Consider the following 13625-nt stretch of genomic DNA (forward strand, 5'->3'; position numbering starts at 1 on the left):
CTGAGCCTCGTCCCTAAAGGTTGCCATCGTCTCCTCTCCCCACCTCCCCAGATAACAGGAGCTATCACTCAGAGTCTTGAACTGCTGAAGGGTCAGGTTTTAATGTCCCGGTCGTCAGGCCCAGCCAGTCCCTACAGCCCTGTTGTTTACTCAGGGGGTGGCCTGCCCGCTTCATCTGGGCCTTCTGTACTGGCTGCCCCATCATCCTCAGGCACCAGTTCCACGTCCAGTTCCAACTGGCCCATGTAGAGACCTACTGCACAAGCCCAGAGCAGACTGGCAATCAACACTGCCCCCACACCAGCGGCAGCACCAGCAAGCGACAGTTGCATGGGTCCCCGCAGCGCTGCCAGACCCACCGCATAGGAGGCTCCGCCCCACACCACGCACAGGCCACCCAGCAGGAAGAAGCCTGTGGAAGAAGGAGCAGTAGTCAATAGTTACAGGGTCCAGGGTATCCCAAGGGGCTGACAGGGTGATGGGTGGGGAGGATGAGTCAGTACGAGCACAGGGTGGGGCAAGACTTCTAAGGTCAGAGGAACACAGGGCAGGGCAAGGCTTCTGACGTCAGCTAGTGAGAGGCTGGAGCAGTGCTAGCTAACGGAAGGCTTACTCGGGCAACGTCGACTGTCTCAAAATAACACGGGAAGGGGGTGGGGGGTGGGGCAGTGCTGGAGAGATGGCTTCAAGGTTAAGAGTACTTGTTGCTCTTTCAGATGGCCTGAGTTCAGTTCCCAGAACCCACATGGTGGCTCACAACCATCTGTACCTCCAGTCCGAGGGGTTCTTGTGCTTTCTTCTGGCTTCATGGGTACCAGGCATGCACATGGTCTCCATATACACATATGCACATAAAATAAAAATAAATCTTAAAAAAACAAAAAGGCTGGCGATGTAGTTCAGTGGTAGAGCCCCTGCCTAGAATCCCCCAGTGAGGGACTGGGGGCGTGGCTCAAAGGTAGAGCACATGGCTAAAAAAGTCACCAGTGGAAGGCTGGCGATGTGTAGCTCAGTGACACAGCACTTAACTAGTAGGCTGCTTTCCTTCCCATTATAACAATACATAAACAAACAAACAAACAAACAAATAAATAAAGGCAGACAAGGACTCAAATACATGAGCCAAATACGTGAGACTTTGTAAAAGGAAGTATCTGAGGCTCGGAGGAGAAACTCAATATCCCAAGGGGCTGGTCTGGGGTAGAAACAAAGGTGTACACAGAGTCAAGGCTACTTGGAAACTGTCTGGTGGACTCCTCACAATGCCGATGAAGGAGGTGTGAGAGAGGCTTACACTAGCGAGGCAAAGAAAAAGGAGGGAGTGCTCTCCTTTTCCAACTGTTAGGGTAGGAGGACTCAGAACTGGAGGAAAAGGGGGAGGGGCCCATTTCCCATAGGGATGGTCTGTACTCACCATAGGCAGCTTCCCGGCCCATGTCACTCTGCATGAAGGAGATGACCCCAATGCCGGATGACAGAAGTCCATTTCGGAACCAGGAGAGAAAAGCTGCGGGGAGTTGGGGGGTGGAGCTCTGCATCAGCAAGCCCTGCTTCCTAGATCCCCTCTCACCCTATTCAGCCACAAGACAAAAGTATTCTAGATGCGGATCCCTTCCGGGAAGCCCCATGCAAGTCCCATTCCTTTACCCTTCTGTCCCAGACGTTCAAAATCTAGAGCACGAATTGAAGTTTGAGGATAGAAAGTCTTCCCAAGTCTTCCCTTGTACATCCTGTGGTCTTCCCTCTCTCCCTCAGACCTCTGGGACAAACTTCTCCAGCCTGTCCCTTCTCCTGTGTGGTAACAGCTCCTACCTAGCATGGCCTCATCCTTGCGTCCACACCTCCCCTCCACTCAAGTACCTGAGTGCTGCCAAAAGGCTGTTCCCACTACTAGCCCCATTCAACTCCAGACCGGCTCCAATCTCTCAACCCATTACCTTGTTTGAGATTCCTCCCCCTGCAGTCTAGATCACCTCTCCCTCCAATCAGCAGCCACCTTCTCTACCATTGGTTACACGCTGGTCCAATCCGGAACTTCCCCATCTTCTGCGGGTAGCCACACTCTTGTTTTATTCCAAGTGGTCCCCTCTGTCTGTAATCCTAACCGATACCCCTGTCGCAAGCAACTTGTTCCCTCCCAGCTGCCTCTGGAACGGTCTCTCACCTAGGCAGTGTGGTGCTGCCAACTACTTCTTCCTAACCGTAGCCTCCTCCCCACCCCGACTAATCCCTGCTGTACCCCATTAGCCAGGACCCGAAAGATGGTGTCCTATGCGGCCAGGCTGCAAAATCTCCAACCCCCACCCCCAACACCGTTCCCTGCGCTCACATGAGGAAGCTGCCCCCGCTGAGCACAGGCCCTGTTCCCAGCAGATGCTTGCCTTACTCTGGCCACCCACTCCCACGTGCACATTGAAACCCCTCTCCTGGTAGCGCGAACGACCCCGGCCCCTGCCACTGACCTGTCTCATGTGCCTTGCGGAGGAGCCAAGCGTCCGCGCGATCCAGCTCGGACACTGGAGGCGGCGAGGCTCCCGCGCGTGGCCCGTGGCCCGGGGCGAAGGACCCGCGCGCGCCCCCGCTGCGGGGCCGCTGAGGAGGCTGCAGAGACCCCCGGAAGCGCAGGCGGGCCAGGCGCGCGACCCGAGCCCACCACCAGCCGCCTCCCATGGCTCGCAATGGGGCCGCGACACCAGCTCCGCCCCACGGGCCTACTGTAGGCTGGAGGTCACATCACTCTTGAGTAGCGACACAACCATTGGTGATCTGCCCGCAACTCAATCCCGGAACGCAATACCTATTGGTGTATCTGGCTGTGTCTCCACTTCAGTTATATGTGCCGGTAGTGTGTGACCCACCTTATTTTTATCATCAGACTACAAATCCCAGAGATCAATGTACGGCAGGCAGTTCGACCTGCAGAAGGGTGCGGCGGAATATCTGCTGGGACTTGTAGTTTCAAAAAAGTTAATGAATGCTCTCAACAGCCAGGAAACAAAACTTGTGCTAGTTGCTTAGACTAGTTGCAAAACTGTGGTGAACTCACGGAAACAACTACCAGTTACCTCACTAAAGAGGACACACAACTATTTTGTTGTATTCCTCTTCAGTTTTTCTTCTATGCAGATTTTAATAAGATGTCATTTCTGGAAATTCATTCCTGTCCTCACTTAGATTCTTTCCAAAACGTTATTACCGGTACTGAGACTCAAACTTAGTGAAAGTGGCAGAGAGAGTATTTAACAGAAGAGAGACTGCAGAGGAGAAGCAGAGGAGAGGACAGAAACAACAGACTCAAGACCTGGCAAAGATCTTGTTAGCAGCCACAGCCAAACCACAGGACACATAAGAAATGCCTAAAACAGATAGTCTCCGGAGAAGGAGATAAGAGGGAGGGGGCTAAAGATCAAAGGTGCCCCTCCCCAAGCCCAGGGCAGCCCTGAAGTTAAAAGGGAACCCAACAACTTGTTTGTAGATAATAAAGTTGAACATTCTGCCTTGCTAAAACCTGTAGTAAAGTCTCCTCTTACTGATGGTGTATAAGTGACTTTCAGTGGCAACAGAAACAAAAGAAACAACCAAGGCCTCTTAGGGCCCCTGAAAAATTCGGACTATTGTGCCTCCTCTAAGAAGGCTTTACTCTGCTAACTACAGGTGACCTCCCTAGAGCCAAGGGACTCAGGGCCTTGGCATCAGACAATGGCCAATCTGTCACCAATTGCCTGAAGCTGATCCCCACCAGTGCAGCAATGGCCTCCTGGTTAAAGATGATGCCAGAGTGACTCATTACCAGCCCCTCTTCTTGAATGCCCCAGGATGACTTTTCAGCTGCCCTGCTGCCTGACCCTGACCTTGATCGGTGGGCCTCTGCATGACTGCTCAGATCATATGTGCAGAGCCACTCCGGACAGGAGTATCAACCCACAAAGCTGAACTGGCAGCTCTGACCAAGGCATTAGAGCTGAGAAAAGACAAGAGACACAGATAGCCAGTGTGCCTTTGCTACTGCTGATATCTATGGGACTATTTATATATAGAGAGGCCTTCTGACGGCAGAAGGAAGAACTAAACTCCATCCCAGAGGGCAATGAGACAGCCCGGTGAGTGGCCCTAAAAATTGGGCTCCTCATGTCCTTGATTGCCCTAGACTCAGGAAACCTCACACTCTCTGACCAGACAGAAGATGTGATCTGAGCCAAAACCCTGTCCATGTCTCAGGGTCCTAAGAGATGATGGAGGACAGCTAGCTGATCACAAACTAATTGTACCAGAGAAAATGGGTATACGCATACTGAAAAAGATCCATTGTTCTTCACACACAGGATGCCAGAGAATGCAGGACTTAGTCTACCAGTCCCACATCAGAATTAAAGATGCCAGTCTGAAACAGCTGAAATTGTTAAAAACTGTAAGGGCTGTCGATTGACTAATGTGGTTGCCAATGAGAAGAACCCTGGTACTCAGTACTGCAGCACCAAACCAGGAGACTATCAGGAAATGGACTTCATAGAGGTAAAACCAGGACAATTTGGATATAAACACACACACACACACACACACACTCTCTCTCTCTCTCTCACACACACTCACACACACTCACACACATACACCCACATACACACATACTCACACATACACATACACACACACACACACACTCACACACATACCCACACTCATACACATACACACACATACACATACATACACACTCACACACACACATACACACACTCATACACATACATACACACTCACACACACACATACACACACTCATACACATACACTCACACACATGCACACACTCACATACACATACATACACACTCACACACACACATACACACACTCATACACATACACTCACACACATGCACACACTCACACATACACACACACTCACACATACACACACACACATACACACACTCACACACACATACACACACACATACACACATACACACACACACACACACACACACACACACACACTTATTTGTATTTTGGTTTTTCAAGACAGGGTTTCTCTGTATAGCCCTGGCTGTCCTGGAACTCACTCTGTAGACCAGGCTGGCTTCGAACTCAGAAATGCACCTGGGATTAAAGGCATGCACTACCACTGCCAGCCCTTTTTTATCATAAACAAGACTGTGCCTGTGTTAGGTTGTTCTGACAAGAATGCCTTCCTTACCCATCTGTCTTAGGTTGGTAAGGCTCTGTGCATAATCTTACCCAGCTTTGACTGCCAGCCTGTTAAACTAATGGCTCTGTCTGCGGTCCATTTTCAGTTTCAAGCCATGTATTTTGGCTGCCAACATGCTGATGTTGTTAAAGGCGAGTGAGTTTTATCAAAATGAGAAGGAATAAAAGCATCCCCAGGACAAGGAGGGCTAGCATGATCAAGCTATGTATGCCATTCTCGAAGCTTGACCGAGATGGAAACCCTGGCCTTAAACCATGAGTAACTTTACAGCATCAAAACTTCTTTAAACTGATCATCTCAGTGTGCAAAGTTAAACTGTCCAGAGGGGTGTTAGAACTGTGCCACGTGCCCTGTAAGTGTCTTTGAATTGTCTCCCAGTTATAATGGCTGTCGTTGTAAATAGTAGAATTGACACAAATCCATTGTTATTTAGCATGGCACTTGAGATGGTTTCATACTCTTTTTGTTTTTGTTTTTTGTTTGTTTGTTTGTTTTTGTTTTTGTTTTTGAAGACAGGGTTTCTCTGTGTAGCTCTGGCTGATCTGGAACTCACTTTGTAGACCAGGCAGGCCTCGAACTCAGAAATCCGCCTGCCTCTGCCTCCATGTGCTTAGGGATTAAAGGCATGTGCCACCACTGCCCAGTGGTTTCTTACACTTAAACTCTGAACCTCCTCCCGATAGTTTGAATAGTATCATAAACAGTATCAATTCATTGCTCCCAACACCTATCTAAATGTTCTTGAATACTCAGAGCATTAGTGACTTTTTTGCAAAATGATAAAAGTGCAATTGCAAAAGCAGTGGTGTTAGCTATTATTGTGATCAAAGCTGCTATACTGGCAATAATCAAGTCCACTACCCTCTTGCTTCTGCTTAAACCCGACTGTATTCTTCCAATATTTGTAAAGTTGTTGGTTTTCTTTTTTTTTTTCACAATACCAAGGTCCTTTATACTCACGGGCAATCAAACAATAGCTGGTTGATAGACCACCATAACAGACATGCCAGATTTCAACACATTAATACAATTAGAATGTGCACAATCAATACAACTTACAATAAATACCATAGAAGAAACAAAAGTAGGTTGTTTGTTTGATTGTTTGTTTGTTTTGGTTTTTTGAGGCAGGGTTTCTCTGTGTAGCCCTGGCTGTCCTGGAACTCACTCTGTAGAACAGGCTGACCTCGAACTCAGAAATTCGCCTGCCTCTGCCTCCCAAGTGCTGTGATTAAAGGCGTGCGCCACCACTCCTGGCTCCTTTGCAACTTCTTATGGTGACTGTCTTCTTCTTCCACCTGCCTCATAGCCAACTTCCCCACCCTGTCCCCTATCCTTCTCCCTCAGGGCCCCTAGCTGGAATGGGAAGTTAAGTGTGGAGAGCTTTTGGTGGCACTTCTAGGAAATTGGCAAGAATATGTGACATTGGGCTAGGACAAGGAAGTAAGCTCAAAATCTTGGTCATCTTCATAAGTCCCTGAATACCATGGGACCTTTGTTTACGCCTTATTTGTTCTTTGACTACTTTGTTTATGCCTTAGAGCTGGCCATATTCTTTGCATGTACCTAGAATGATATCAAAGCAGACTGGAAAAAAATTAAACCTGCTTCAGCATCTGGTGGGGTCATAGTACAATGTTGTCTAACTGAAGGCCATACATTCCTGATCCACCTGTGCTTGCCTGTATCCCAGGCTGGACAAGGTGCCCTGCTTCAAGTTTTTAGATCTTGTGGGACAGAGAACATGGAGACTGTGGAAACTGCCTTCAAAAACTTCATCAAATAGTGAAGCTTTCATAATGACCCTTCTCTTTTCTTTAATGTGATCAGTGATTCTGGAAATCAATCCAATATTGGAAAAAAAGGAAGGGACTGTGGGCATTTGGAGGGCTGGTTCTGGACATTTTCAGAGACATATTTGAAAATTGACAGCTGCCTTGTGTGAACAACCCCCCCCCAAAAAAAAAAAAGAATTCTCCATGAGGACAGACATCTACAGCAGAGTGAGCCAAAGACCAAATTCAAGAAACTCAAGTGGGGGAGGGGGGAGCTGTGGTTTGACTGGGAAGTAGCTAAATAGCATAGAGGGTTAGGAATATCTGCTCAGTTTTTGTGTTTAGCGCTTGTTGGATCAATCAATAGGTCTCATCTCAATTATTTGGGAACAACCCATCTTAGAACAATCAACCACCATTAAATTTCATCCTATAAATGACAGAAGTTGATACTGTTCTGTGTGGGAGGTTGGCCACCATGCTGTGGGACACATAACCAGACCTGAGGGGAAGAGAATTGAGGCCCCAGCTCTCAGGCAACTCCCACCCTTCACACATTGGAGAGGATAAGACCACCACCCCAGGCGGGGCTGGAAAGATGGCTCAGCAGTTAAGAGCACTGACTGTTCTTCCAAAGGTCTTGAGTTCAAATCCCAGCAACCATACAGTGGCTCACAACCATCTGTAATGAGATCTGACGCCCTTTTCTGGTGTGTCTGAAGTCAGCTACAATGTACTTACATATAACAATAAATTAATCTTTAAGAAAAAAAAAAGACCACCCCAGGCCCTACCAACAGCAGCCCACCTGTGAACTTACAGACAAATGCTTACCCGTGTCGGGTCATATGGACTAAGAGTCATTTTCAGTCGAGGACAGCTATCTGAGAATGCCATGGTAGGAGGAGAAATAGAAAGTGAATGGAAAAAAGAAATAAAAAAAAAAAAAAAGGAAAGGACATTGTTGTGGGTTGTCTCGATGCTGTTTGTATTTTGTTGTTAGTTTTGTTTCTTCTCAAGAGGGATTGCCAAGCCGGGCGTGGTGGCGCACGCCTTTAGTCCCAGCACTCGGGAGGCAGAGGCAGGTGGATTTCTGAGTTCGAGGCCAGCCTGGTCTACAAAGTGAGTTCCAGGACAGCCAGGGCTATACAGAGAAACCCTGTCTCGGAAAACCAAAAAAAAAAAAAAAAAAAGAGGGATTGCCAATCCCGTACTCAATCACACACTCAGGGGATCTCACGGGAACCTTCGCCCCATTTTAACTGCTCAGTAAAGGCTACAGCTTGTGACTGGGCAGGAGAGGGGAAAGGTGGAACTGGAACTTCTGAGGAGTGGGGGCAGGGTAGAGAGGCAGAAGAGGACAAGGGGGGGGGGGAGAAAAGATAGAGGAGGAGGAAGAGGAGGGAGAAGAGGAGGAAGAGGAGGAGGAAGAGGAAGGGGTAGGCTATGATGGAGCAGAACTATGTGGCCAGGAGAAATCCCAAGTAACAAAGGGTCTTATAGCTGAGGAATCAGTTAGTATAGTATTAGATCGTTCCAATCTAGGCTTATAGCTTACAATTATAATAACTGGATTGCATGGTTTCTTATGTGGGCTTATTGGGGTTGAAAATTCCAACAAAAGGACATGACTGTTCCTGGATATGGTAGAGGGAGAGTTTATTGTATTAAAATAAAGATCACATCCAGAAGCAGAGACATCTGGGAGGGTCCAGCATGAACAGAACCCTGACTGAGCTGGGTGTGTGGGGAGAGTGGGGAGGGGAAAGGAAAGGGGGGCGAGGGGGTCCAGGTGCAGCAGCCAAGGGGACAAAGGTGCAAAAGGAAAAGGTAAGCAAAATGGTTAGATTATATAGGGACAAGCATCCCAGGCCCCTCAGCTAGAAAGTTCCAGGTAGGGGCTGCCAGGTATGCCAGCCCGGAGGAGCTGAGGGATGCTCAGAAGACGTGTATGCCAGGTCCACTTTGATACGTTAAGTAGGCACCTGAGCTGAGGATAGGGGCTTGTGGGGTAAAGGAGCTGGGGTTGAGACTTAATAGGAGGGAGCTGAGGCAAAGCTGTCTGTGGCTGGAGTTTGGGAGGCATGTTAAAAGGGCAGCCAGAGCCATGAGTGGTGGCGCACGCCTTTAATCCCAGCACCCGGGAGGCAGAGGCAGGTGGATTTCTGAGTTTGAGGCCAGCCTGGTCTACAGAGTGAGTTCCAGGACAGCCAGGGCTACACAGAGAAACCCTGTCTCGAAAAACCAAAGAAAAAAAAGGGGGAGGCAGCCAGGAGAAGCACGGCAGAGTGATGTAAAAGAGAGAATAACCCTGGTCCCAGAGGTCTTGCTGAGCATGATGGGAACATTGTGTTTTTCCCCATGTTCAGGCTGCCACACAAGGCCTGGTAGATGCTATAAAAGTGTAGCACACCTCCAGTCCTTGGTTTAATGAGATACTATGTAGCCCAGCCTGGTACTATATAGTATAGGCTAGCCTTGAACTTGATCCTCCTGCCCGAGTCTCAGGAGTGCTGGGACCGTAGACAGGCATCATCATGTCCAGCTCAGGACACTCATGGTCTCTTGCTCCTTCATCTACTATTTGACTTTTTTTTTCTTTTTAAGACAAGGTGCCATATAATCCAGCTTTGCCTTGAACTTGCTATGTCAGATCAGAGGACAACATTGAATACCTGATCCTCCTGCCTTTACCTCCAGAGTGCTGGGATTAGAGGCCTGCAGCTCCATCCCTGGCTTATTCTGTATTGGTGATGGAACCCAGAGCCTGCTAAACAACTGTTCTAAAAACCGAGATACAGCTCCGGCTTGGCAAAGGCTTGAAAGTCAAGTGAGGAAGGACTAAGAGCTAGAAAGGGGGGGGGGGTCGAGTGGATACCAGACACCCTGAGAACTGGAAATGCCAGAGAACATTTCTCACATTCTTTGGCTAGGGAAATGCTCTGGTTTGTGCCTATCAGGAGGAAAGAAGGCTCATCGTCTGAATGCTAGCAAGGGTCAGGGCAGAGAAAACAAGACTCCCTGTGGCCGGCTGGCAATGAATTAGACCTGAGGTTTGAAGGAGAATTATCTAGGGAACTTTAAAACGTTGTCAATGCTCCAGTTCACTCTAGAGCAATGCAGGCTGACCTGTGGCAGGCAGCATGGTGACAAGCTGTTTGTTTTTCTTTATACACACCCCACGCCCCTGAAGACAGGGTTTCTCTGAAGCCCTGGCTGTCCTGGAACTCACTCTGTAGACCAGGCTGGCCTGGAACTCAAGGAGATCCACCTGCCTCTACCTCCTAAGTGCTGGGATTAAAGGTGTGCGCCACCACTGCTTCCTGTTTGTTTTTCAAGTAACAATATACATTTTTAATATTTTGTTGCTCTCTCTCTCTCTCTGTGTGTGTGTGTGTGTGTGTGTGTGTTCAGCACAGATCAGCTCACTCATTTTCCATACTTTGTAGATTGTGTTTGAGTAGAAACTTGGTGCTACCAAGAGGTTGCTAAAGGCAATAACTTATTTCCACTGTTTAATGGAAATTTGCCATGTTGTGGTGATCCGAGGCTGCCAACAGATTCGAGGTGCAGAGCTAAGAGTCTTCGTGCAGAATACAGGTCATGGTCTTCGTTGCCCAGTGCGCTATTCGAAGAGGGATGTGTGCATAGTTCAAGTCAAGTGGAGCTGCGGTTTACTAAACTATTCCCTAGGCTCAACTGCCTCTCTAGCCAGTAGAACCACATAGTTATTTACCCCTTCATTCATTCACTATGTAGGTCAGGCTGGCCTTGAACTTGCATGTTGGGAATTGGTTTCAATGCTTTGAATTAAACAGCGCCGCCCCCCCCCCCAATCAGGAATCTGTGTGTCCAAATGTGTGTTTCCAGTTGGTTTTTGATCAATAAAGAGCCAACGGCCAAGGGCTGGGCAGGTAGACTGAGGTGGGACCTTTAGATTTGACTGAGCTAGAAACTGGGAGAAAAGAAGAGAGAATCGTCATGACTCTGAGGAGAAGGATGGGACGAAAGAGCTGCAGGAAAGCCAACCAGTCATGTCAGAATTCGGGTAAATGGCCACTGGCCACTTCCCCTATTGGGCCTGGGGTGTCAGGGGAAGGTTTAGGAGTCTCAGGGGTACCAGAGGGGAGCATTTGTTAGCAGAGGAATGTTTAGGGGTGCCCAGCCTTTGAGCTGGTCACAGCATGTCAAAATTAACTGGAGTGTGAGTGTGTGTCTTTCATTCTTGAATTCAAATTGTTCCTGGGTGGGTGCACATGTGCAACCTGCCAGGAGCCAAAGCTGTGTAGCTAAGCTTGCCACTACACTTGGAGCCATCCTCCTGCCTCTGCCTCCTAAGAGCAGGAATTATAGGTATGCACTACTATAGCCAGGTGTAATGGCTTGAATATGTTTGGCCCAGAGAGTGGCACTATTAGGTGTAGCCTTGTTGGGGGAAGTGTGTCACTGTGGGGATGGGCTTGGAGACTGTCCTCCTAGCTGTCTTCTCCTAGTTCCCTTCAGAACAAGATGTAGAACTCTTAGCTCTTCCAGCACCATGCCTGCCTGGATACTGTCATGCCTCCTGCCATGATGATAATGAACTGAACCTCTGAACCTGTAAGCCAGCCCCGATTAAATGTTGTCCTTTCTTTTTGTTTTTGTTTTTAAAGATTTATTTATTATTATACATAAGTACACTGTAGTTGACTTCAGACACACCAGAAGAGGGCGTCAGATCTCATTACAGATGGTTGTGAGCCACCATGTGGTTACTGGGATTTGAACTCAGGACCTTTGCTAGAGCAGTCGGTGCTCTTACCCATTGAGCCATCTCTCCAGCCCAAATGTTGTCCTTTCTAAGAGTTGCCTCGGTCATGGTGTCTCTTCACAGCAATAGAAACTCTAACTAGGACAACATCATTTCAGTTTAAACCTAGATTAACTGAAGATAAGAATTCCAACTTCCTGCTCCATAGCAGCTCCGTTCTCCTCTCTCCCTCTTAAGCTTCACATGTAAACTTTCTGAAATGTAAAAATAAAATAATTCCAGGAGCTAGGGAAATGGCTTGGTGGATAAAGTGTTTGCTATGCAGGAATAAGGAGCAGAGTTTGGATCCTCAATACCTATATAAACGCCGGGTAGACATGATGCTCCACCTGTAATCCCAGTGTGTGGGTGGCAGCTACAGGACACCCCATACACACATACACACACACAAAGAATAAGCTGGCTTTTGGGCTCTACTCCCAGCACCACATAAGAGGGCCTGGTGGATACATCAGTAATCTTAGCACTGAAGAAACAGAAGGTAGGGAGGGGCTTCGGAAACTCACAGTCATCTATAATTGTTCAGCAAGTTAAGCGGCCAGTATTAATGATCCTGTCTCCTCAAAATATAAAGAGCACACCAAGCTGGGTATAGCACCATATAACTTTTAATCCCAGCACTTGGGAGGCAGAGACAGACAGATCTTTTCTGAGTTTGAGGCCAGCCTGGTCTACAGAATAAGTTCCAGGACAGCCATGGCTACACAGAAAAAAAGAAAGAGAAGGAGGAGGAGGAAGTGGAGGAGGAGGAGGAGGAGGAGGAGAAAGAGAAGGAGGAGGAGGAGGAGGAGGAGGAGGAGGGGGAGGGGGAGGGGGAGGGGGAGGGGGAGGGGGAGGGGGAGGGGGAGGAGGAGGAGGAGGAGGAGGAGGAGGAGGAGGAGGAGGAGGAGGAGAAGGAGAAGGAGAAGGAGAAGGAGAAGGAGAAGGAGAAGGAGAAGGAGAAGGAGAAGGAGAAGGAGAAGGAGAAGGAGAAGGAGAAGGAGAAGGAGAAAGAAAGAAAGAAAGAAAGAAAGAAAGAAAGAAAGAAAGAAAGAAAGAAAGAAAGAAAGAAAGAAAGAAGAAAAGAAAAAAGAAACTGGGCAGTGGTGGCACACGCCTTTAATCCCAGCACTTGCAGAAGCAGGCAGATTTCTGAGTTCGAGGCCAGCCTAGTCTACAGAGTGAGTTCCAGGACAGCCAGGCCTACACAGAGAAATCCTGTCTCAAAACAAAACAAAACAAAACAAAACAAAACAAAACAACAACAACAAAGCACTGACTGCTCTTCCAGAGGTCCTGAGTTCAATTCCCAGCAACCACATGATGGCTCACAACCATTTGTAATGGGATCTGATGCCCTCTTCTGGTGTGTCTGAAGACAGCTACAGTGTACTCATATAAATAAAATAAGTAAATCTAAATAGATTAATTAATTAAACTATTTTTTAAAAAGGCTGTAGAACAGCCAGGCCTTGTGAGACACATCTATGATAGAACTATACAAGCAATAAAGAACAAGAAAAAGAGACCAAACAAAAACAAAAACTCAAACCATCACTGCACCTAACCCCCTGAAGAACAGTTAGCATGTCTTACCTTACCATGCTGAGGAACACGCGTTGGACACATCAGCACATTTCTCTTAATCCATGCTAAGACTGAACATCTGTGGCTGGCTTCCAGCTGCAACTCTCTTCCCTGATCCCAGCACCACAAATGTGACTGTGTAGTGCTAGGCTGGGGATATATCTCAGTTGGTACAATACTTGCTCAGTGTGCATAGAGCCCTACACACACCTGGTAAGGTGCCACATGCCTTAGCACTTGGAAGATAAGAGATGGGAAATTCATG

At 47.9% G+C, this 13625-nt stretch overlaps 1 protein-coding gene across 1 annotated transcript; it reads right to left on the minus strand.

Annotated features, from left to right (window-relative positions):
- Positions 1 to 76: 76 nt before the first annotated feature.
- Positions 77 to 2852, minus strand: Tmem160 (transmembrane protein 160). Its single transcript, XM_021168460.3, has 3 exons — positions 2463 to 2852; positions 1415 to 1507; positions 77 to 412 (listed from the first exon to the last, which is right to left on the minus strand). Exons 1-3 carry the CDS (start codon positions 2668 to 2670, stop codon positions 147 to 149), a joined length of 567 nt encoding a protein of 188 aa, XP_021024119.1. The 5' UTR covers positions 2671 to 2852; the 3' UTR covers positions 77 to 146.
- Between the last annotated feature and the right edge of the window lie 10773 nt (positions 2853 to 13625).

This window comes from Mus caroli, unplaced genomic scaffold (genome assembly GCF_978045245.1).
Source record: "Mus caroli unplaced genomic scaffold, Mus_caroli_1 scaffold_8, whole genome shotgun sequence".
NCBI classification, from domain to species: Eukaryota; Metazoa; Chordata; class Mammalia; order Rodentia; family Muridae; genus Mus; species Mus caroli.

Coding starts and splice junctions, on each gene's coding strand:
- Tmem160 (XM_021168460.3), bottom strand. CDS start 2,670: ATGGGAGGCGGCTGGTGGTGGGCTCGGGTCGCGCGCCTGGCCCGCCTG. Junction 1,508..2,462: donor CCGCAAGGCACATGAGACAG/GTCAGTGGCAGG, acceptor AACTCCCCGCAG/CTTTTCTCTCCTGGTTCCGA. Junction 413..1,414: donor GGGCCGGGAAGCTGCCTATG/GTGAGTACAGAC, acceptor CTTCTTCCACAG/GCTTCTTCCTGCTGGGTGGC.